This window comes from Balearica regulorum, chromosome 5 (assembly GCF_011004875.1).
Source record: "Balearica regulorum gibbericeps isolate bBalReg1 chromosome 5, bBalReg1.pri, whole genome shotgun sequence".
In the NCBI taxonomy this organism is placed as follows: Eukaryota; Metazoa; Chordata; class Aves; order Gruiformes; family Gruidae; genus Balearica; species Balearica regulorum.
In genome coordinates, this window is record NC_046188.1 from 13,576,757 (window position 1) to 13,603,356 (window position 26,600).

At 40.0% G+C, this 26,600-nt stretch overlaps 1 protein-coding gene across 7 annotated transcripts in view; it reads left to right on the forward strand.

Annotated features, from left to right (window-relative positions):
* BEGAIN (brain enriched guanylate kinase associated) overlaps positions 1-26,600 on the forward strand; it is a 163,334-nt gene that overhangs the window by 130,540 nt on the left and 6,194 nt on the right. For all 7 annotated transcript variants that reach the window (XM_075753051.1, XM_075753054.1, XM_075753049.1 and 4 more), the window contains one exon: positions 23,841-23,948. In XM_075753051.1, coding sequence (XP_075609166.1) covers positions 23,841-23,948 — 108 coding nt within the window. The remainder of the gene's footprint in view (positions 1-23,840; positions 23,949-26,600) is intronic.

Genomic DNA, 26,600 nt, shown 5'->3' on the forward strand with positions numbered 1-26,600 from the left:
ACTTCATTAGATGTGCAGATAATTACCAAGGTAGTGCTGATGTTTTTCAGAAGTCTTTGATTCCCATTATTTTACATTTGCTGCCTTTATCTATTGTTTGTAGAATTACACAGATCAGAACTATTATTATTATTATTATTATTTACAGTGCTACTAAGCAGTACTATAAACCTCTGAATGACCTTGGAGACTCTACAGTTTGTCCACTCATTACTGAAGTGGCTCATTCCATCAAGGACTGAGAAGATGCTCAGAGCTATTTTGGTACCAGATATGTCTCTAGGGCTGAGGATTTCTATAGTGAAAAAGAAGCACTCAAATACTCTATGTGGGAAATACACCACACAAAAGCCTCATGTACAACTTAAGCTCCGCAATGATGATTAAAGGGGCTTGAAGGCAAGAGTAAATAGAGCTTTGTGCAGGGTTTTTGCACCTGCGTGAACATTACTCTAATTGCTTAGGCTTATTTACTTTTCTTCTCACAGTCAGAAACTAGAGATAAGCTTCCACTGCAAATCAGTTTGAATAAAGCAGTCTGCACCAACAGCAGAAGGAAGTGAGCCCATGAATGTGTTCATTTTACTTTGCAGGCATGAACAGTCCATTATTATAGTCAATTATTCCTACTTCTTCTCCGATCAAACACTAAGCAAAACAAGAAAATTAAAGCCTTTGAGTTGGCAGTGCATGCACTTAATCAGAATGGGATACCAAGCAGACGACTGGTGGGTCCAGGAGCGATGTCATAGCTTTTACTTCCCAAGTTGACTTCAACAGCTAAAGATAAAACTTCTCCAAAATAAAAAGAATGGCGAGAGGGACGACTATTATATGTCTAAACAACCTGGCTAACTCTCGATTTATATCTTCATACTCATTATTTCTAACTGCCTGCACCAGAAACACACGATATAGAAGTCAAGTGCTTACTTGTAGTGCTTACTGGCAACCAGAATAAAAGCACTGCAGTTGTTATAAACTTGCTGTACCTTAAACATATGTTCCATGTAGAAAAGGTACAGAAGACATGAGTGGTTAAATTTAAATTATGGTATAACTGATAATGCTGGATATACATTAGTATTTTCCTATTGTTAAGAGATATTAAAAGGTGGGAAATGAAATGTAAGTGGGAAATTAAAAGTGAGTAAAAGTGGTCCATTTTGTCAGATCTGATCTCAGGCCTGTGCATGTTTAGAGACGAACTGTACAAGGCAGATGATGAGTGTGATGAGAACATTCCCTGACGGCAGTGAGCTACTCAGGGCCATGGGGGTAAAAAGAGACCATGACAATCCACAGAAGGATTTCTGAGCAAAATGACCGACAGCATGTTGGAAACCCAGCTCTAACCTCACACATGCCCCGAGAGATTCAGAACTAGCTATTACCACTCAGGGTTTTGAGTTATAATAGATACTTCTAATAAAACACCATCTTAAAACTATTCTGTATATTATAAAGGATTAAAGAACAGAATAGAAACATCACTATGCCATAGTAAAAGTCAATTCTGCATCCGTAAGCTGACTATTGTATGCAGCACAGGTTTCTCCATCACAGAAAAGATATAGGAAAAACAGAAAAAATAACAGCAAAGAGCAACAGGATGAGAAAACTTTGGAGTGCATTCCATGGAAAGCGCAAATACACAAACAGGACTCTTCAGCTTGTAGAGGAAATTGCAGAGGGAAGGGGATCCTAGGAAGGACATCTGAAAAGCCATGGGCAGCAAGGAGAAAGTAAACAGGAATGATTTCTCATCCCAGCCAACAAAAGAACCAGCGGGCATCAAATGAGAGTAGCAAGTGACAGATTCAAAACCAAAAAGGGGAGGCACTTATCCACACAGCACCTAGTTAAAGATCCTCCTGCCACAGGATATTATGGATGCTAAAATCAGGATTAAGAAAGTGATAAGAAAATACGACTTTGGTATAGTATCGCCTGTAAGTAAGGAAGACCTTAACGTGCAAGTTACCAGAGGCTGGGACGATATTCTGGGAAATTCTGAATCTATGCTTGCTCTGTACACTACTCTGGGCACCTCTGCTCTCAAACAAGTAGTAGGCTAGATGCACCTCTGACCTGACTAGTATAGTTCTTGTGTTGTTTAGACCTCTTATTGGTCTCAGTAAAATATTTAGTTTGGAAAATGTAAGCTGATGCAACCTATAGGCCAGAAGGGTAAACCATGAAAACAAAATAAATCTGAGAGAGGAACAGCTTGTCTTTCATTCCTTCCTGGTTAGATTCCTTACCAGGATATTTTTATATCCACATCTTACACCTTTTCCTGCTTCATCCTTTTCTACTTAGCCCATTAGCAATTTGCTACCCCCTTTATACGGAGAGGCTGAATGGTCAATTAGGAGCTATATCTCCAGCTATTCGTGACAGGGAAACACATGAGTAAAAGTATCGGTAAAGATTGTTCAGAGTTTGGATGTGATTTAAAAATATCCAGGACAGACAGACACCCACAACACTCTCTGCAGGAGTGGATAACTTTAGCTTAGTAGAAACAGAGAATAAAAGTCTATAAGGCCTTCAATAACACTGGTAGAAAAATTTTGTTTTACCTATTTTCCAGTGGAAAATTAGCCAGTCTGATGTTTGGTCTGCAAAATGATGATGTTTGATTTTAATCTTTTTTTTTTTTTTTTCCTCAGATGGTGTCAGATTTTTAAGGGAAAACTTCAGCTTTTCATTTAGAAAGTAATCGAAAGGTGTTTGGTTTGTGACTGCAAACTCAACTGAACACTCTGTGTCAGAAATGGCACCAAAGTGTCTCAGGGATTTGTGATTTGGGTCCTTGTCTTGCTGACTTCTCTGCACCATCTGCCCTGAATGAACAACAGTTCCCATGAGGTACAGCAGTGATTCAGAGCAAAAATAGACTACAGAATATATCAGCAGCCCAGGGATCCCATTTCACAAAGCAGAAACATGCAGAACTATCTACACTGCAGTTCTCTGGAGGGAACACTTCTGAAATGACATTTTTGGCCAAAACCAAGGAGCTCACCTCTTTCCCTCATCCTTCATTTTTGCAGCACGGTCCTGAATCTGTGGGAGCCTAAATGGTTTGTCAGTGCTGATACACTTTTCTTTAAAACTTTGGATACAGAGATTGGGTTAAAATCAGTGGCAGGCGTAGGGAGAGTTAGGAGTCTATCTATCAGGATTTCTCCGCAGTGACTGACAGTTGCACCACCGAAGCTTTTTAGAGCAGAATTCGTGTTTCAATGAAGCTTTGATCCTATTACACCTTGCTGTTTTAATGCAACATGAAGTCATAAAAGTCAACAGATTTGAATCTGGAAACATCTAACATCTCAACATGCTGAGCCAAATGTTTCTGTTTAAGGTATTATTCTTCTCCCTCCCATCAGGTTTTAAATACTTCAGTTGCTATTTCCAAACACTGCCCTTCCGCTTTGCTTTATTAGTTAGCATTTAGGTACTAAGTAGTAAATAGAATTCAGTCCACTAGAGTTTGTCACACTCTGCAGTTTAGAGCAGAAGTAGCTGAAGCATCGTTCTTTAATAGTGGCATAAGTCCTTGTATGAGCAATAAAAGCTGCCACTTTCTTTATGAGGCAAGTTAAATGCTGTTAAAATGATGAATGAACTAGTTCCATTTTATTTGTTCAGTCTTTCCCAGTGCTATTCCCACAACTCTATTTAAATCACCAGCTTGTATTCTACATAAGTTCCTATGTGCTTGGAATGCACAGTTGCCTGCATAAAACCCCTTCAGAATGGCAGTAAAGTTTTATTTTCTTTTCCAGTGAGCAAACAGTTAAAGAATTGAAATGGAGCTGAAATGCATGGTCAGGATTAATCCCCATGTTCTGAGGCAGCTTTTGAGAGAATTTGCCAGGTAGTTTAAGAGACCATCCTGCTTTGCAACCAGGTGCTGCTGGTTATCCATGGGAAGATGAATCTCAGACTGATCAGTCCCTTTGGGACTGCAATACAGAACAATAATGTTCAGATCAAAAGCATCTTGATTAAATAACCTAATTAAAAGGTACATAGAATTGGTGTTGTAGCAGATTTTTTCCCCTCCTATCAGGATGACAAAATCTCCAAATTTACCTTCAAAATTAAGGGTAAACATTTGCTTCCAGTGACATGTTTATGACCTATTAATTAGTTCCTACAAGGATAGTTGAAATCCCAGCCCTGCTTTAACACAGTTCGAGGAGCTAAAATTACCTTCAGCCAAACATCCCGAGACATAAACTGTGAAAGAAATCAAACACGTCTCACTGAAATTTGTCTGGGTGATCAGATATGAATCTCCAAGGTGCTAGCTTTAATGCCAGTGGAGAGGAGGAGGGGAAGGGGGGAGAAAAGAAGGAGAGAGAGAAAGAGAATGCAAGTAAGCATACCAGAGCAATTAAACTGTCAACCAAATAAGCTGTCAACCAAAGTTTGTAAGCCATGGGTCATTTTAAAGGAGCACTTGAAACTCAGTGGTCAGCATGTGCTGCATGGCACCAGTCTGCTCCATATCTTACCTGTACAGGAGGATACTTAGCTCAGGTTTTGAGTTTTAAAGATCCTCTGCTCAGTCTCTGGTGTATTAGGACAGACACATATGCCTAAGGAATGGGCCTAATTGGGTAAGAAATGGTAAGAAAAAATAAAGCTGGGATAGTCATTTGCTGTGGACACGATTGTGCTAAGGGAAAAGGCAGCTGAACCATCGACATTCTAGGGAACCGAGGATGCAGTTTTACAGTCAGAGAAAGCCAATATAAGGCCTTTCTACAATCAGTGATCACTTGTCCTACATCAGTTCCAGCAACTGTGCTGCTGTGGTGGGAACTGGGAAGCATACGAGAGAATGGGTGCCCCCGAGTCATAGGAACAAGGTGAAATTTTGCAGCGCACACTACAAGGTGCCTGCTGCATATGTCTGGCCAGACTCAGCCTGTCTAACCAAATAACCCAATTTAGGAACATGACATTCCCACATTCCTTCTATAGCCAACAGGTAAAGACGGGCACTTCCAGCATCAGTTAGAACATGAATCAGCCTCTTGAGCACCAGGCTGTGTTACTCTATTGACTATATGAGCAGCAAGGGCCCCGTGCTTCAACAGTTTGCTCAGATATGTGCCCACCCACAGGCAGGACAAAGCTATGCCCTCAAAGTAAGGAAAAAAATCTGATGTAAATTGAGAAACACCCACTGGAGGTACCAGAAAGGAAGAAAATTATGTCTTGATTAGTCAATCATAGCTGTAAAAGTCATTTGGGTTGAGATGTCCCTTGTGAAGCATTTTTAGAGAACAAGGCCATGATGAGGTCATCTGGAATACAATATGCAGTCACGGGCACCCAGATGCAAGGAAGATTAATTCAGTCTGTAACAGGACTACAATAATCAAGGAAATGAAGAATTTATCTTCTGAAATGAGATTAAAAGATGCTGACTTGTTTAGCCTAAGAGAATAAAGGTTGTGGGGATTCTGACTGCTTTCTATAAACTCATCAGTCTAAGTTTCTATAACCTTAGCAGAGGCTGAGAGCTATTTAAACTAAAAGACACTGCTGCTGCAATAACAAATGGATAGACACTAGCCATTAATAAATTTAGCCTGAATATTAGACAAAGGTTGCAAATCCCCAGAAGACTAGAACAACTTTTATTAGAGGCAGCTCCACCGCTTAGTTACATGGATGCTGAAGCAGGATCAGTATATGGTTAGGATTTACAGCACAGCTGCCTGCAATAGCAAAGGGTGGGACTCATCAACTCACAGGGTCCTTTCTAGTCCAATGCATCCCTGGCCTCCAGCATTTCACTTTGAGAACTGAGCGTTTTCTCAGCATTGCTCTGTATTCAATGCATTTATATGTGTAATGCCGGATTTTCAAAGACCTTCGTGCCTCACAGAGACAAAGGCCAAATATTCAGAAGTATTCTGCAGTCATAGGGCTACTCTCCTTGGATACACCTACCTGAGTGTGTTGACTCTTCAACAGATGATGACTCTTCTTTCTTATCATATACTCTTTCAGGGACCACATTCTGTGCCAGAAATTAAAATAAAGGCCTACCAAGGGCTTACAATGAAAATAACCTAAGCCAGAGGAAAGAGGTCCTTGTTTCCTTGGTACTTCACAGAAGTCAGGGAGTCAGGTGAAAGCCAGCTGGCTGCAGGCTGAGCCTGACTAAGGCAAAAGTGACACAGGCTGGTTGTTTGCAAAGAGGAGGTAGTGAGGGTAGAGAAAGCAAACCAATGACAAAGGCTAAGAGGGCATACTGTGAGTTACCAACATACTCAGCTTTGATACAGAATTATTATATAGGGGAAAAGACATAGAAACAGTGCCTAAAATAGAACTTAAAAGGTAATTTCTCCTCTTCTGAATACCACCATGTAACCACATTTTTAGGTAAGCATCAGCATCTCCGTGACAGCGCCTCCGGTGCAAGGCAGCAGCCCCCACCCATCACTCTTTGAGCATAGTTTGAGTATAAAAATGAGTATATCTTAGGTGACATATTAGAAACTTGCCAGATTTTCCACCAGCTGAAAAGGTCTGAGAATTGTCCGTCTTTGGAAAGAGTCATCTTTTAAGGAAGAATCCAAAGGGGTGATGCAGATGCAACAGCATGAGTCTTAAAGGGTTCTCTTAACAAACAAAACCAGGCTCCTTCATAGAAGAACGTAGGATTGGGCTCAAGTATGTTTAGGCAGTTGAGGCCTACACTGATCCTCACTGATGTTGGGATCTCTTCATTTTTCTTCTCTGTGTGGCATTTTGCTCCTGACTGGAGTCCTGGTCCATGAATAAGGCTCCCAGGCGCCACTGCAATACTAGGCAATGCAATTACACCTCAGCAGTAAATTTCTATTCATTTCAGTGAGCGATCATCCTCACAGTGCTTGTATATGCCATAACACCATACGGCACCTGCATTTTTTCTTCCAGTATTACTGTCATAATTGACATTATTTTTAATTTTTCCTAAAGGGCAAAATACATTTTACTTGTCCTGATCTCTGCAGGCATTTGAGAAGGCAGGAGCATTAAGTAGCTCCTCAGCACTCTCAGGCCATTCATTTTGCAGATTTAATCACTAAAGTTCCTTTGTGCTCAACCTGAGGGAACGGGAGCATATTCAGTACTTGTTAACCCTTAGGTTTTCATAGTTAGAAATGCCAGAACAGTGGGGCTTTCAGAGTCCTGCACAGCTAAATATACAGAGTAACTTAGAGTAACTTTGAGAATGGGCCCTGATAGTAAATATCATTGAGAAGTACTGTTGCATGTAGTTGAGGAGCTGAAAAATGAATGCATTTTCTGTTCTGACTTGATTTCCTAGTTCTGACTCCTATCCAGCAGTTCTTCCCAGGAGTCAGGAGGTGGCAGTCTCTGCAGTCACGATAGAAACAGGCAATCATATTTTTTCCCCCATTTTCAGGCAAACTGAAAAGTGCCTTTAAAAATGAGATTTGGGAGAGGAGAGAAATTAACATCGATGTTATGAAAAGGTTCAGGCAGTAGGGATTTTTACACACACGCGCGTGTGCACACAGCTCTTTAATTTGGAAATTCCTGTTCATCCTCACAACAAGTAGCATGATAATAAAATGGTCCTCTCATCAACTCTGTTTTGCCACCATAATATTTCCCAATGAGATTATTGGATTTTAATCCTCTTTTAAAAGAAACGTTGTGCATCTCATTCATTTTATGAGCACAGAGCAATGCTTTTCAGTTTTAAGCCTGGAAAGCAAATTCTATTTTAAAGCTCCATTTTGTCTGTTGCATTTTTAAATACAGAAGAGAGTTTTTTATAGTGATAATTTGAAGAAAATCTTTTAGCAGCACATGAATAATGGAAAATAAACCTTGGAGGGAATCCCTTAATATTTTTAAATGTTCAGGCCACTTTAAGCAACACTACAACAGCAACAAAAGAAATGCAGAGATGTAGAATTTGTTGAAGTGGTATGAGATGTGTGGTTTCTGGTCAGTGATTTTCTGACTGAAGCTTGAAAAGAAGCCATAACTCAAGCTTTTTTTTCTGTACCTGCATCACATTAACATTAAAGCGGAAGCCTGAGTCAGGGCATAGGGCTCTGTCTTGGCAGATAGTTTAAACATTTGCAAGGTGATGCTCCCACCTTTTCCTTCCTATTCAAAGTACTTGAGCATCTTATCCTGCTGTTGTGATGATGCTCCACATCTTCCAGACAATCCCCTAGCACAGAGCTTAGAGGTTCCTGAAATGTCTTTTCTTAGACTAGAAATGCAAATATGATTCCAGATTTCATTCTCCAAATTTAGAAAGGACTCACCATCAGTTCCACTATATTTTTAAAATACTGCTGGAGACAGCCAGAAAGCTAGATGAACATAAAAGCACACTGCAGAAGTCCATTAGTAGGACTGTTTGCAGTGATTGCAATTAGAATTAGAGATTTGTAAAAAAACACCAGTGAAAAAGAGCGGTATAGATTGCAGTTTCATAGCAGCAGACTGATATCACAGGACTCTAAATAATGTATAGAGAAGCTGAGTCACCTGTAGTAGGAACATTTTAGGCTGCTGCATAATTCAGGAGCTTTTGTTCCTATAAAGAACACATTAAGATTTTCAATTCTAAACTTCTAACAGGTCCATGGTCACTTGACAGTGATAAATAGTGACAATTAACATGTTGTACAGTTTAAAGATCTCACTGTTTGACTTTCATTTTTCATTTCCATTTCTCCTACAGTCCTCACACTGCCATTCACTCTCACGTCAATGACCTGACTCTGGGCCCCATTCGATGGCTGCCTTTCCTCTCACTGAGGCTGATGTGAGGTCACCCCTGTTGAGGCTTTCCCAGGGAAGACTGGACAGACTCATATGGCCATTCAGATCGGCCCACCACAGCTCAAAGCTTTCACAAAATGCCAAACTAAAGGAGCAGAGGGGCTGCTCTGGTAATGACCTTCAGCTACACGGAGTAGCGAGACACCTCTAGGGTGGTTCTTACTGCACCAGGACACGCAAGGGACATGCACAGACTCAGCCTTCTTCAACTACGCAACAAGCATCTCATGACATTTTAGCCAGCTTTCTGCAGGATCTCCAGGCAGTTACTCACCAACAGAAAAAAATATTGATTCTTCAAACACAGGAATTGCTGATTGAAATGTTTATGGCATGAGCTCGATGGATCAGATGAGTTGATCACAGTGGGTTTTTTGCTGGCATGGAAAACCTATTAAAAAAACATGTTGTTTTGACTGGGTTGGCTAAATTATTTATGAATGCCTGTATTTTCACACAAGACAGATCTAGAGAACCTAAAATCTGACGTGGCACCTCATGCCAGCTCTTAAGTTGCATTTTTGTTACCTATCAAATAGCAATTAGGACATTGCTTAAAATCAACTTCTTGTATTTAGTCTGCTGGAAAATATGGACTTTGAAATCATGCCAGAGTGGTAGGAAGTGTTTCTGTACCTTCCAAGAGTGCCTAGTTTCATCACCACAAGCAGTTAGCACAGGCTGTGATGAGGTCTAAATAATATAGATCTCCCATTGCCTGTAATGAAAGGGGTTTTTCTCCTCTCACTTACCTGTATTAAATTGTACTTTAACATATTTAAAAATATCTATATTAGGTTATTTTTTCCTACAGCTGTAGCAGGTAAATTGAGAGGGAACCAAGCCGCAGTTTTGCTGATGACTTTAAGCCATTTACTGGAGCACACCAAGACACAGCAGGTTAGAGAAGGAGATTTAAACAAGTTTTTATCCAGAACATACCTGACCTTCTCACCTCTAAGAATTACTCCTATGACTTCTGCTGAACATTGAGACTAGTGCAGAGGCATCTAACATTACTTTCTAGCTTTCAGGTTGCCTGATGTTTAGCCTCTTAATTGCTTCAAATATATTCACACATGGGGAGAGTATTCATTCTCTTATTTTGGAGTGGCAAAACGGAAGGGATGTTTGTTAAGATTTGAAGCTACAGCTAAAAATTAGAATAAGAGTCCTTTTGACAATCAGACATTTTGTCTAAAGCCTTGACACAAATTTCTTATCACTAATGAGAATCAGCACAGCTCTTCAGTGTCCTTCCACATTAGCACATTTCTCTCAATAAACAGACCTCAGTAGCTGAAGAGCAAATTATATCTCTACTCCTAAAGCATAAAATGTTATGACAGGAAGCCTTAGAAAAGGACCAGTAAATTAGATGTCAATTCTGAAGACAAGTAGTACACGCAATGTACCGCGTCGTGTGGAGGATACATTCAAACAGAACAATGTGGGAATACAAGGAAAACAAAAGCCGATAAACCAAGTCATAAACAAAAGCTGATAAACCAAGTCATAAACAAAAGTCATAAACCTAAAATTGAGGACAAAAGTCAGACTAATGAGATGAAAAGTTTCCCTAAATTTAAAACTATGTTCCTAGAAATACTTTTGAACAACAGCAAGATGGAGGGTGGAAGGAATCAGAAGGCAAGCAACAGGAGGAGAAGGATACTGGCTTTTCTAGAGCAGTGCCTTTGGGTCTGGCCTCCAACTTTTTTTGGGGGGGGGAGGAGGAGGGTATTCTCTGACAAATATTTCCCATTCCTTTCCAAACTTTATAATTAAAAATAGTCTCCCTAAAGTTCCTTCCTAAGATCAAAGCCATAAGCATCAACCAGCACTGTTCTCAAGCACAAGTCTGTTCTTTTTCCTTCCTTTTATGACTGGTTCAGGGGCCTAACATCCCACCCAATACTTACCTTTCCCATAAGCCAATAGTCTTACTCTTGACAGTGAGAGAGTATTTGGTTATGGCATCTAAATCTAATTTTCTAAATGCCAGAGGGTAGTTTATGCACCAGGCTCCCAGGACCTTTCATATTCCCTTGGCAGGAAGGAAGTAGTTGTCAAATGATTTCAGCATTCATGATTGAAGGAGCATCCCTTAGAGAAGGGAAAAAAAAAAATTATCAAAAAAGCAAATTAAAAACAATTCACTCTAACATCACAGGTTTACCAGGAAGTTTTGGGGTTGGGTTTGGGTTTTGGTTTTTCTTTTTCCCAGAAAACTGTGTCTATAAGTAAATGAATTAGTTATAAGCAGTAATTAACTTTCAGACAATGTCACTTGACAAACACCACAGCTAACAAAAGAAATGGAATGTGTTAAGGTTAGACTGAAAAGCTCATTATAGACAGAATTTCCATCTCTGATGCTTTGTGGAAGAATTTTTCAAAATCACTCAGTGTAACACTCAGAGATACACTAAATGCTTCTGCTGTCGGGGTACCTCAAAACTCAGTGACAATAGTACTGGGCAAAGTCCCTGCATCTTGTCTCTATGGCCTTGCATTGTCCAAATGTGAAGCAGCTCCCTCCTGACTGTACTATAACTGTTATGGGCTTCTTACACCAGCTTTGCAAAACCAGTATCAGAGGCTGCCTGTGCTGGAAAACGTCTCCTGCTGACACAACTGGGGCATTTCATGCCACTTCAAGTCCTTGCCTGGCCACATGGGCCAGAGACCAGATGAGCATCTTCCCCTCTTCACTCAGCTGCTCTTAGCAGGAGGTAGAGCTCTTGTGCCACACGTTGCTTTAAGCCAGAACATTTTTTACAGCTGATGGCAATCCAACTTCCAAATTCAATGGAAACTACAGACAATGTTGAGTGATATGTCTTAGGCAACACTTGCAAAAAAAATTTTTTTTTTTTAAATAGCAACCTACATAAGCTTCCACCTAAGACTCCTAAAAGAACTGGCTGAGCAGATTCCCAGCTTCCTACTCCAAGCTAAATTAAAAATATAGACTAATGTGTTAAGCTGCTGTTTATTTTAAATAAGCCTTGACTGTTGGGATAATTCTGAGAGGCTGGAAAAAATGCTTGTCTCTACCAATATCCAAGATGTCAAGTATAGAATAGGGTAAACAGAGGTTGTACAAAACACAAAGCAATAGTTTATGATGTTCAGCTACTGGAAAACCTAATCACAGAAGTATAAATAATGGAAGTCAACACATTTCTATGAAAAATGGTTTAGAAAGCCACAATTTCTTTAGCAAACGCAACCGAGTAGATATATTTGGAGAGTAAGATATGATGAGTACCATTTCATAGGATTCTGATTAAAAAACGACCATGATACAGTATCAAAATCAGTTAGTAGATGGGTTGCAAAATTACTAAAAGCCACCTCAAAAAGTAGCAGGCACTGGGCTATTTCCATTATAAAAGAGTCTTTTCAGAGGGCTGGATCAGGACAGCCCAGTAACTGGTACTGTTCTCAGCATTAATCAATGTTTTCAACAGTGTCCTAAAAGTAAACGTAAAATTATTGCTGATAAAATGAGATAAAAAGGATTAGCAACACTGTTAAATGGTGATAAGTAAGTGCCCATTCAGTGAAAATATGTTTTCCCACAGACGATTAGAAGCATAAAATCTATGTAGATGCTTTGCAGACCACATCCAAAAAATGGGGAGGGGGAAGTGGAGGGAGGGGCCGTACCCTGGAAAGCAGAAACTCAGGAAAGGTCAGTGACTCCGAAAGTCACTGGCTGAACAATTCAACAAGAGCTCCCAGCAGTATGACATGACAAAGTTGACAAACAAAGTATTTTTATAACCATGGGAAAAGTGAATAGAGTAGAATGATGATTTTGCCACAGTTCCAGACAAGGGAAAATCCAGTCTGAAGACAGTGGATGAAGTTCTGATATTTATGTTTTTTGAAAGGGTGTGGAAAATCACTCAAGCTGACAGACAACTGAAAAATAAGACTGAGAAGTAAAGAAGCTGCCTCAGCAAGAGACTCAAGGAGCTCACTTGTTCAGTGTAGCAAAGACGACTGAGTAGTATAAATGTCTTCACAGGGCGAAAATGCTAAATATCAGGCAGCTATTTAATCAGACAAAACAAGAACAATGACTATACGCAGGAACCAGACCTGCTCAAATGGGCAAAAGTGTTTACAAACGCAGAGGCGCAGAGTTCCTGTTACCCAGGGAAGTAGCACATTCTCCATTTCTTCAGGTTTTCCCGTCAAAACTGGCAACAGGTCATTTCCAATCAGCACCAGGTCATTTCTAATCAACTTACTGAAAGCCTGTCTCAGCTAGATTCACATTAGTTGCAAAATCCCTTCATGCTGCTCTTCCCTGGGGACAGTTACAGACCCAGAAAAGCGAGCTTTCCGTGAACTACAAGACTTATGTCTTAGGACAACATGAATTGTATGACATTGAGCTAGTTACTTAAAGTAAGCTTCATTTTACCTAGTTTTAGCTATCTAAAAGCTAGCATTTTTATCCTCAGCATCTCTGGCAGCCAGTGGAGAGAAGCAGGCACTGCTGCAGAGCTGTTCCTCCAACAATTCTCAAACAAATCAGTATACAATGAGGAATTTCACACTTTGAAGAAATCCCTATGCTGATTGAAGGAAGGCAGGAACGTTACTGGCTTAGACCTGGGCAACAACACTCTAGACATATTAATAAGGGAAGGTCTGCCTTAGCCTCTGCTGAAGAAGATATTAATATTTATAAGCTGCTGTGAAAATAATACCTTAGAGACTTAATATTATTAGGAAATATATGAATAGCTATGATAAATGGTATCACAGTGTTTAATTTTTTGCAAAGCTCTAGGGTTAAAGAAAACTGAATCTTGAGATAGTATAGGACAATATTCAGACCGTGAGCCAGATCTCCAAATGCCACAAAGAAATACTGAGGGTATTGAATCCACGTACACTTTCCTTAATGGCAAAGACAGCTTAAAATACCTCTTTTCCAAAGATTTTTTCCATTCTAAGGGGTTATTTTTTTACCAGACTGGCTTTCAGGATGGCAACAAAGGTTAAGGAGGCAAATGAAATTCCAGCATAGCTCTGAAATGACACAGAGGAGAGTAGAGCTGATTCAAGTAAGGCGGTTGATCTAATGACATGAAAGAAAGGTTATGACATTTCTCTTGACCAAAAGGTAGAGTTGCTCTCATCTATACAAACTCTGGAGGCAACGGTTCAAGTGACCACCCTGAATAGCAACGTAAGGAACATACAGCAGTGAGTTTCCTATCTGCTTGGAGGAGCAAATCCTTTCATTAAAATATATCCATGTTTTATTTTCTTTGGATTTGATCCCAGCAGTCAGATGGGGAGGAAGTGTTGCACTTCCTTTATAGTAAAGCTTAATCAGTACATCGAGAGATCCATTCTGCAGCCCTTCCTTATATGAGGAGAGTTTACTCCTCAAACACTGCTCAGCAGAAACAGCGGCGCTGATATGAGGATCAAATGTGACTATATCTAGCAAAGCCTCATATGACCACAAACATGCAGCGAACATCACTCCAGCTCTCTAGCACGATCCTGCCTGTCCCTCCAGCCAGGATTTCTCAGCAATTCCAAAGAGCCACAATTAAACACATATAAAAAAGAACTACAACAACAACCACCTAAACAGCTCTACAGAGAGCTGTGTTAGGAGGCAGAAGAGACTTGAGTAACATATTAGCAGGATTGGAAACAAAATTCTCTCCTTGTTCAACCAATTTACATAATGACTCTTTTCTTTTTTAGACTTTTTTCGCACTAGTTATTTAATATAGTCATTATACTTGCTTATGGCAGTTTGAATTGGGATGCTGCCAAAAAGACACTGTTTAGCAGGGTCTGAGGGGCTGGATATTTGAACAGAGCATTTTACTTTAATGACCTTCGCCAGCTCTACCTTGAAAAGAGCTTATAGGGATTTTCTCACAATGTTCTCAAGGAGCTGATCAGGGGGGAAAAAAAACCACCAAACCTTAAATGACTTTACTCAACATGAGATTTTACAAAATAAATATCAGATATATTCTTTAACAAAAAAGGAGGGACTAATTTACAAAGAAAAGACACAAGTGCATTATGCCTCTTGCCTGTACTACGCTTGCAATTTTTCAGCCAGCTTACCAAATCTTTCCAGTCAATAACTGCTGATGCTTGAATGTATATCAAATACATTTAAGAGATGAGATGAGAAGAGCAGAATACAAAGGCATACACATGTTGGATGTGGACATGTTTATAAGGATTCATTTCAACAAAAGGAAGAGCCCTAGATGTGAGCAAGAGACAGAAGCCTACAGGATAACAATAATACAGCAATAAGCCTAGTACCAGGGTTAGAACCCTGACAAGAGCAGACCTGCTGTGGATGGCTCCCAGCTGGCTGAGCAGGGCTTGGACACAAATCTGGCTCAGCACAAGTCTTTGGTGCAAGAATGGATCTTGTGCCCTCGAGTGCAAGTATAAACCTAGAGAGGAAAAGCCAGCCTTGCCACAGGAGTGTGGTGAATCAGAGCAAACTTTTCTGAGAAAGAAATATCTTAACTCCCGAGAGAAAGCATTTAGCTAAACAGTTATTTTAAGACAGCAATTACAGAGGGAAGGGGAGGGGAGTTTGATTTTTCTTCTGCACAACTAATTATTAAGAAAAAATGTCAAAAGGTGACAGGAAATGTGAATTTTAAAATTCCTAGAGCAGAACAAAGTATTAAAGAGCAAAGTACTGTAAATAGTCTAGCCTTAGATTTTTGTTTGGTTAAGAAATTGCCCTTGCTTAAGTAGTCAACTCTAATTAGAATTCACTTGCATATTAAAAAGATCTGAAATTTATATGAATGAATAGAAGATTCCAAAATTCAGAATTCCATGTTTTCCTTCCTAGGCCATTTTACTGTTTTGCTCAGAGAAATTAATGCAACTTTCTCTTCCTAGTCCATTTAAGTAGAGTTTAAGCAATATCCTGTCTCCAGTAATTTCTCCATTTCCACAGATGAACCTGGCTAGAAAGTTCAAGCATTAAACAATCAATCAGTAGAGTGACAGCTTCAAGCTGCAAGCCTGATGGCCCTACCTTGTGTGGCCTGGGGGTAACGGTACTTCTTTGCCACTCATTCACATAACTTCTTTTTCTCTTTGCAAAATATTTTGCTCCTTACCAGTAGCTCAGCTGAAGCCTCTATTCCTTTCATTTCACTAAGACCATATCATTCTTTTTTTAATTCTTTTGATGAGCTCCTAGATAACATTACAGAATCAAAAAAACTTAAGCTATGGCAAGAGCAGACAATCTAGTCTCTTCCTGAGACAACCCAAACCTCATGCAGCTGTCACTTCCTTTTATTCCATGTGTTCATCATAAGAAAGGCCTGTCACATTGGAATAACATTCTTGCCACTATCTTCTTTAAGTAGAAGAACCCCAACATGACATAGATTTTTGCAGTAGGTAAAGCCTCCGGCACAAGATACATCAACAACATATCTTCTCTGACCCTCCCAGAAAAGTGAATATTTTAAAATCCTTAATGCCATACATTCATTTCTGAAGAATGCAGCCTTGCCTGTGCCCTTGGCAGCCTGGAAACAGAAAACCACTTTAAATAAATATCTAATATATCACAGAATAAATATAATGAATTAGTCATTACTCTTTATGGTAACGTAACAGCATTCCTGAAAGCCAGGCTTTATTAACATTATGAAGAGGTGTTGAGACAAGGATGGGTGTCCTGGGAATTACTGCAGTGGGAACCAAAAATAAGACAGTGGTACATCATGAAGTGCAATCAGGATGCTGCCACAAACTCTGCATACGTCCCTACAGGTTCCTGCAGTTTTGTTTGTAACTTGACAAAGAATTACCTAATAAATTAGCCAAATGTTTGGCTTTTTTTCTCTAGTTGCTTGTAAAGATGCACACTCTTGAACAGACTTGTGGGTTCAGTGAGTCTGTAAGTGAATAGCTCCTTTGGATACTCATTTTGTTGTTAAACAAAAATAAGACTGTTATACAAAGAAGTAAAAGCAAAAATGCCATACATATTGAATGGTGCTCTCAAGCAATGATCAGCACCAAATCCTGCACCCCAAGGTTCATGTCATGAACTGGTATCAGTTTCATTTTTTATTGAAATGTCTTTTGTTATTCTTTCTTGTTGTTCACATCTTGTCAGTTTGTGGTTTTATTACAGTTTCTGCCCATGGGTGCAAGCAAGTATGAGTAGAGGAAAGCCATAGCTAGGCTCTTAACTGGCAGACAAACTCACATAGCTCCAGAGCCCCCATAAACATGTACACACACAAACACGGAATCTGTCATAATAACGCAGAATCATACAATCGTAGAATCAAAAAATGGTTTGGATTGGAAGGGACCTCGAAGACCATCTAGTTCCAACCCCCTGCCATGGGCAGGGATACCCTCCACCAGACCAGGTTGCCCAAAGCCCCATCCAACCTGGCCTTGAACACTTCCAGGGATGGGGCCTCCACAACCTCTCTGGGCAACCTGTTCCAACGTCCCACAGCCCTCACAGTAAAGAATTTCTTCCTTATATCTAATCTAAATGTAACATGAAGATCTGCAGAGCAGAAACTAACATGCAGTAATGCTTAAAATCATTAATTATTGAAGATAATACCCAGCGATATCTGCAAATCTACACTATAGTTTGCTTTTTTATGAGCCAATTGATAAAACATATGTTATGCATATGGTCTATGGGGAAGTACTTTAAATAGAACAGCTGTTAACTTTAAGAGTTACAATAGAAAAAAAGGGTTTATTTCCACCACAAGTTTTTTTTCATTCTTGTTTTCTTTACATTGTCAGATATGCCCCAAGCCTAGTCATCCCCACCACTACCCCAGTTTCTGTTTAAGACTCTACCAGCAAGCCAAGAGGTCCCTCAGTCCAAACACTGTACTTAAAAACTGTGCCTTGCTCAGCAGAGACCATGATACATCTGGATGGGAAGGAGAGTGCACATAAGCTGGAACTAAATTACACTATTACACTCTGCAACAGTGTAAAGTTTCCACACCTGGTGAGAGAGACTACTGTGTACTCTCCCAACCTTCGATTCCACAAGGAATGACTATTTATATTTCACCAGGATATGAGAGATGCACTGACAGATGCTATGAAACAAATTCCTCCTCACTCATCATTGAAGTACTGTCATTGAACAATCACTGCGGATGCATGGAGCACCTGGGTGTCCTTTCTTTGTGATAGATAACACACTCTCATCTCCCATTATTAGTGTCATTATTAGTAATAATTAGATGCTGCTTCACTGACTCCAAAAGACATGCATTCATTTGCACCAAGTCTAACCTGAGCTCTGTTTGAAGTTTTGATGGAATACCATGGAGAAATATAAGTGAACTTATACCATATTCAATGCATATTTGTTCCCTATTTTATTAGGACCTAGACATGTATTAATTATATATTAAATCATCTTGCATAACAATAGAAGCATTTTCTTCTATGACAGATGTCAGTATTTGCTAATAAAAGGATTTAAAAATACCCTTTATCATAACAAGCCCAAATTCTGCATACCAGTTATCACAGTGGTCAACTGAGGTATGGTAACCACAATTCATTACAGAACTCACAGAATCACAGAATGGTTGGGGTTAGAAGGGACATCTGGAGGTCATCTGGTCCAACACCCCTGCTCAAGGACCTAGAGCAGGTTGCCCAAGACTATGTCCAGATGGCTTTTGAATATGTCCCAGGATGGAAACTCTACAACATCTCTGGGCAATCTTTTCCAGTGCTCAGTCACCCTCACAGTAGAAGTGTTTCCTGATGTTCAGATGTCACTGCTTGTGATTCAGTTTGTGTCCATTGCCTCCCATCCTGTCACTGGGCACCACTGAAAAGAGCCTGGCTCCATCTTCTTTGCACCCTCCCTTCAGATATTTATACACATTGATGAGATTCCTTGTCTTCTCCAGGCTAAACAGTCCCAGATCTCTCAGCCTTTCCTTATAAGAGAGATGCCTCAATCCCTTAAACGTCTTCCTGGCCATTTCTTGGACTCTCTCTCCAGTATATCCATATCTATTTTGTACTGAGGAGCCCAAACTGGACACAGTGCTCCAGGTGTGTCCTCACCAGTGCTGAGTAGAGGGGAAAGATCACCTCCCTCCACTTGCTGGCAACACTCCTCCTAATGTAGCCCTGGTTACCTTTCATTATTGGTGCATGGGGCTGTTCCTCCCTGGGTGCAGGGCTTTGCACTTCCCCTTGTTGAACTTCATGAGGTTCCTGTCAGCCCATTTCCCAAGCTTATCAAGGTCCCTCTGCACGGCAGCACAACCCTCTGCTGTATCAGCCACTCCTCACAGTTTTATGTCGCCTGCAACTGCTCTGTTTTATCCTTCATAGGATAATTTCAATGGGATTATAAAGTATCACCTTAAAATACACAGACCTTGTTTTGAAAGCATATCCCCCATAAGCATTTGTTTGCCAACTATAATCCACAGAATAACCATACATACATTGCAGTTGCTTAGCAGATACCTTACAGCACCTATTAACATTTGTAGTGAAAAGATCATGGCTGGTGCTCTGCGAGAAAAGTACTGACTTAACAGTGTTACGCTGGTCCAAAAAGGTGGGGAATTTCTCCTGTGCAAGTGTTGTCTTCCTCCTGGACAAGCACAGCAGTAAAGGACAAAGGGAACAAAGTTCTGCCTGTATTCCACATCCAAAGCCAGTAAAGCTCTGTCCAGGCATTCAGGATGGGATATCAGTGTCATTTTGCTGGTATTTGTAGCAGAACAAGTCTCCCTCTCTTTCTGTCTGTCATTCAAGCATTACTTATTGAGAGGTATTTCCAAAAGAATGCTGCTGGCCTGCCTTGATGGTCACTACTACCATTACATTGCTCTCATGGTAGCATTGAAATGCTATCCATTGAAATGGTCCTTACAGCAACATCAAGGACAGATTTCCATCGCCATGTTTGAAAAGGCTGACATTTCCACAGACCTGCACTGCTCATTTGCAAAATTGAGACTGATTTCAAAAGGTCTGTACACATCTCAAAACTCCTGCAGGACAGCAGAGACGACAGTAAGCAGCCTAGCCTTGACTAATAGGCTGACACTGGTTTACAGTAGGACACTCTCCAGCTGCTGGAAAGCATTGAGAGGAGACTGACATTACCAGAGAGACAGACAACTTTTAGGCTACTTCATTTCTGCTGAAGGACTAGAGTAGAAACCTTCGTGGATCCACTAATGCACAAGAAAAGCAGATCTTTTTGTCCAGCTTTTGTTACTTTCCAAAATACGCTTATCTATTAATTATTTTGGTATCAACCTACCAAAACTCTTTTCACCCCACTTATACCACCGATGACAGCTGCAGGGACTAGATGATACCAAACACTTTTGAAAGTCACATCTTATATTTTTATGAAGGATGTTGTCACTGTGAGAGATACAAATTATAAGAAAAACAAGGTTCCAGGCAGAGATGATATCTTTCATTATATCATTTGATCCCATTGTGAAGAGCAGTTCCTTCATCAAAGCTGAGAAGAAAGCAGTGAGGTTTGTACTAAATCCAGACTAGGAGCAAGGGCTCCGAGCACTTGGTTCCCCCAACATTAATATCAGCGCTGTGCACTGCTGGAGTCACCCAGCAGTATGAATTTGATCTGACTCAGACGTGGGCACATGATTGCAGTTCTCCTGAGTCAGTCAGACACTACGGAGCTGCATTCTTTTACGCTGGCTCTGTGCTGGGGGAGGAGGCAAGGGCAGGATGCCCTGAGCTGACTCAACAAAGATTTCTGAACAAGGATCCACCAGAAGCTCAGCCCATTGCAGCCTATAGCTATGGCATTTTGGAGTGGACTTCAGGAGCTCTCAGACCAGCTGCAAGCTATCGGCATATTAATAACACCATTAACTTAATCTGCTATTGAGTTTTGAGAGACAGGTTGTTAGCACCTGCAGAGCAGAAAACATTGCCAAAAGGAGAGAGGAGAGGTCACCAGCCTTATGGAAGAGCAGGATGACTAAGCATCTAAAAACTACCAGACATAGAGGGATCTGCCACAAGTGGTTATAAGTAAAAGAAGCATTTCTATTTGTAATTCACCATCATACCACTGATATTATGATTCCTGTTGTCCTTTCAGCCCTCTCTGATATCTGTACCCGATGTTGAAAATATGATTCACTGACTGCAACTGGAGAGCTCAAAGTTGTAGTCCTCAGTAAGCAGCAATCCTTTTCATGCAGTGATCCAGCACTACCATGCCATCTCTTCCAGCTGCACCATTTTCCTCAAGGTGGTATCAGGATTAGGTCTCTGTCCTGCTGTTGCCACCACTGGACCACAATAACATCTGGCTGAAGCCCTGAACTTTCAAAGATGATCACACAGTATGTGGTCAATATGCCAAAGTCTTTCAGGGTCCTGTCCACCCTTAGGCTACCTTGATTTGCTACAGTGGGACAGACTCTGCTCATGTCAACAACAGTGATTTCAAGAGAAAGATGCCAACATATACTGGTGGAGAAGATTGGGACTGGCCATTCTTTCTCATTCCTCCTCCTTCACAGCACTGCTGAGGTGTTTATGACTTTGGTGTCTATCTGCTGACCTGTATAGTATAATTTTGGACTGAGGTGAATTTTACAGTTTAACAAATATAATATTTTTTAAAGTCACACTTGGCCAAATACAAAGTCTGGAAAACATCAGCCCAAAAGTTATCATAACTGAAATAAAATGAAACCATAATTCATTCAGGTTCAGCATTACTCAATGCAATGGAAAGTACTGTTTCCACAGCCTGAATCTGCTGCCCTTTTATGAGTTCCTCTCTGGGCTAGGGACTATAGATCCTTGACCAGATGATCTTTCCTGAACTGTAAAATAAATTGAGTCCAGTTCAATTTGGTTAGGCAAGAGCAACACTTATTGAAACCAGAGAGTCTTAGAGCAAAAGGGAGTCCTACAAATCAGCTCCCCTGGCATTGACGACAATTTGTCATACAAGGTTTGATAACATCTTCAATACAAATGGTTATTTGGAAGATTAAGTTTGTATTCAGTGGATCTGGATCCTTCCAAAGCATGAAACAACTTGGAAAACTGAGGGGACACATTTTTCACAGGTACATAGGTTGTCATTTGTCTACCTCATTACACAGCTAAATACCTTTGAATGTGTAATCTTCAGTCATACTCTCAAAGGAGACAGATTTCCAGAGGTGCACAGATGTCCAGGAGGCTTACAAAGTGCCTAGCTGTTCAGTTCACAATAAAATCAATGACAGTTAAGGGCCTCGTATAAAACCGTGTCAATCTGCCTAATTAGAAAACACAGCCTTTAAGATGATGTGTCTTGTTAAAATCAGTGCGGTTGGAGCTCTTGCAAGCTCTCAAAGCTATGCTTTGGCTTTCCATGATATAGTCCCCAGGCAGCTAGCAGGAGCACATGCTTGGTGGGAAGGAGGACAGCAGAGGTGTCAAGCCTGAACCAGGCTCCAGGCACAGCTAGGCTGTCGGGATGGACGTCTTGCAACAGCAGGGAACAGATGGTCCCTAGAAAAGCTGACATTAAAACAGGCCAGGCCAGACCTTCACAGAGACTTCAATCGTATCTGCGCTGTTTAAAGCAAGTCGTGGGTTTGCTTAGACCATTTGAGAAGGTGTTTTTCTTTACATAGCAATTCAGGATGAGAGTTGCTATTCCAATTTAATCACCCTTCCTTAACATAGCCTGGTGCTTTGCAGCTGGATAATTAACCTTGATATTCGTTCGGACTTCAAAACACACAACTCCCATTGCTGTCAATTAACTGACAATGCTGACTGTGTGTTGATGGAAGATTTTTGTGTGACCCTGGCAATATGGCATTTGGGAAATTTCAGTAGGTAATACAATCAACCTGCTGGAGAAAGTCCTTCACAAATTACTCTAACGGTTTTAGAATGGGAAGTGAGATTGTGAATTTGTCACTGGACTGAGTTCACAAAACAAAACATGTATACATTAAAGTTTACCCTACTTTCTGTTCTTATTGCAACATTGCTTTCTAAAAGATCCCTCCAGAAAATTGGCAAACCTTCTTGTTATCATGGTCTTGTACTGCTCTGAGCAAAAGGAAGATGCCTTGATCTCAGCTAGAGCATTCAGAAGCTCCCATACTTTTTAATGCTAACGTAAGGCTGGAGGCAGGGTTATAAATGATTGCTACAAAATAATTTTTTATATATGAGGTGACACAATAAACAGTGCTGTATGAAAGTGGGACACAGTATGGGAAGGGTCAGTGGCACCTTACTTTTCCTGCTGATTTCTTTACATTCATAGTAGTTACAGCCTACTGGTAACAAGATTAATTTAGTGGGCAGCAAGAAGTTCGAACCAGAATATTTTCCTGTTATCCTGCAGTGGGTCACATTCTGCTAATGAGTGTTAACCCTGCAATCAGCCAAACATTCATCTTGAGAAATTAACAACCTCATTCAGGGCTTTTAAACCAGCCAGCACAGTCAACAGCTAGAAAGACATTGGCTCAAATATAGCTACTTTCCTTTTTTAAATGTTGTTCTTCCTCCCTGAAGAGAATGGGAGCTAATGGCGTGAAAGAAACATTCTTGTAGTGAAAGCCAAGAGCAGCTCAGGTCCCATCCAGGTTAGAAATCCTGCCTTGTGATGAAGAAGGAATAGATGGTGCTCAGTCAAATGCTTTTGCACAGGCTAGCTAGAGCCTTTTGTGAAGGTTCCTAACGTGAGCTCAATTTGACCTCCATATTTGCAAAGTACATTGCCTCATCTGTTGATTGAAAATATAAAAAAATAAGAAAAAAAAAAAAAAAGAAAGAAATATTGGTCTGTTGTGCTTTTCCCTGGATTTGAGAATGACATCAACCTTTGGGCCTTTTTCTGAAATATTCTGACATTAGAAAAAATACTGACTACTCCATTCTCTACACAGGGTCAACATTATGAAGAGGAAAAACGGGCTTTGAGCCATGAAATAATTGCACTCAATAATCACTTAATAGAGGCCAAGGTGACAATAGATAAGTTGTCAGAAGACAATGTAAGTATTTAATTATGGATACATCTTGAGATTATATTCAGAAATAAATTACGCCATGCACTTCCCATGGAATTATAGAATAATTTCGTATATGTTTACATAAAATGTAACTAGTCCCCTCCACAGTTAAAATTCATGTTTGATATTCCCATCACTTTGTAAATTCAGCTCTCCTTAAGCTGTGGGGTTGGAGTGAGACTTTTCATGGATATTTTTTTCCTTATGTCTAACCTAAAACTGATTGAAAAATATCCTAAGATATGGCAATATTCCCGCATTGATTTTGCCATCAGTTTCAGTCTAGTACAGCAAAATGGTGGAAGCACATGCTCAGAGGACACAGGTATGGAGTGAGGATTCATCATGAGGATTTTAGACACAGCATAGAGCCCTACATTTCCTGCAGTTCCTCTGATCTTTCAGTCTTTGCTCACTGAAATGGGATGCCCAGCACAAGTGAGGTCTGCTAGCCGAAGGCAGGATTGTCCCAACCTGGTCGCTCAGATGATTGCAAAGAGCAGGGGCCAGGTTTTCCCCAGCTGTGGTTCATGTGTAACAAGTTACCTATCTCTGTGTGGAATGAAACAGGGAATATCTCCGGTGATTGTCACCCCGCATCTCATTAAACACTGCTGAAAACTGGCATGCGTACTGCAGCTGGCAACCAAGCTCGTGAAATCCTTCCAGGGACAAACCTAAAAAGACAGCAAAGAAAGGAAGATTGCAGGCATTTAGTTCATTATTGTGCCATTCCTTAGACACTTAATAAAAAATTCATCTACAGAAGACATGTTTCTGTTAGCACTTATTTTTCAGCATCTTACATTCAATCTTCCCATATTTCATATGAACTCTTAATCATAGCAGGGAGCATTAATCTCATTAATATGCCTGGTGATGTGAATTGTGCCTATGCAATTAACAGCTTTCCAACGGAAACAAAGAGTTCACAATCTGACCCTTTACTTTTATAGAAATTGTGTTGAAACAACAGTTACTTCATAATTCTAAGAGCTGTAACTAACGGAACATGGTAACTGCAATGGGCTACATTTAGGTTTTAGAAGCACAGGTATGCATCCAGACTAATTCAGCTGCAATCAGTGGAATTATTTCACATTTAACAGTAGAAGGGGGAAAAATTCTAAAACTCTCCCAATAAGTATGCATGCATTTACACTACCTTATGGAGTCAGGTTTGAGCCCACATTTGAAGAAGTGTTTTCAATATTTATAGTTTTTAAAAGGTATCTTAGACTGGACTGCAGTACCAAGTACTCTGCTTCCAAGAATTATTCTGCACTCCTCTGAACGTTAGAGTATGGTCCAGAAGCCTCAAATAACAGTACCGCTTCTTCATACTTGAGGTCGATTCCCAGACAGAATTCTGCCCTTAGTTATGTGTCTTCACTAATGAAAGTAATGGTTAAATTCCAAATTTTAAAATAAAGAACTATGAAACATTAATATTATACTAATATTATACCTGATCACTAGAGACACTGTTAAACTGAAGACTCCTACATGGGGAGAACATGTTTTTGTCTTCCCAATATTTCTTCCTTCAATTATATTTCCCTTTACTCTTCAGACAGATACGTAAAATGATGCTTTTGATGCAAAAACGTGGTTTAGACTGTGGGAAACACTTTTGGCATTAATTGCCAATTATTGTTCTAGTTGCCACAGACGTGGCTAGTTTCCATTCAGATAAACATTAAGGGACAGAAAGTCACTGCAGTCGAATCGCATGTCCCAGCATGTTGAGAATAAAGTACACGTGGCACATTTAACTCACATGTAATTTTTCTGTAGTAATTTTTAAAGCTGCTAAAGATAAAGTGTCAGAAATGCTTTCTGTACTCTCCATGACAACCACTTCACAGAAACAGAGGCACATAGCTTTTGAAGAAAGGATTAGATTTTGGAGTGATTTCATTTTTGTGTGCCTAGCAATGCCATGGGCATTACTAATGGGACTTGGACTACTTGTCTGTACTATACTTTGTGCAGCAATATATTGTGTGTTTAATGTGCATGTAACATGTCAGAATCACATGCACATGCAACAGATTTTGCTTCTAAATTGAATTCTTGGATTCCTACTGTTTGCATCTGTTTTCTGGATTAAAAATAGTGTGTACTAATATAAAATTTAAGACCTATATAAATGAATGTCTCTCCCCAGCACATTTAAGGCAGAAGTGGCATGTATAAAAGCTAACATAGACACAAAAAAACCCCACAAACCAAAGGTATCTGAAGGCCCTTGAATATGAAGATGTAATGAACTAAGGATCATAGGAAAACTACATTTACTACCCCCATGCCTCACAGACTCCTAGGAACATCTTGTTGCACCTGTTATTACAGAATACCTTTAAAATTATATGTCAAAACAGAGGGAATTTCCACCTTTCCTTTCCATAGAAAATTTATCAGTTTCTGAAAGAACAAGTGGAACAGTGAAAATCTCCATGCAATAAAATTATAACATTAGTGCCAGAGAAAATTCAAATAATTTCAGTATTCAACACCTTTTCTCCATAAACGTTTTCTAATTTTTACCGGTTAACACAGCCTAGTGTCCATAGTACCTTTATGCTTTGCCTGTCTCATCTATGCCCACCTATAAAGCCAACTTCTGAAGCC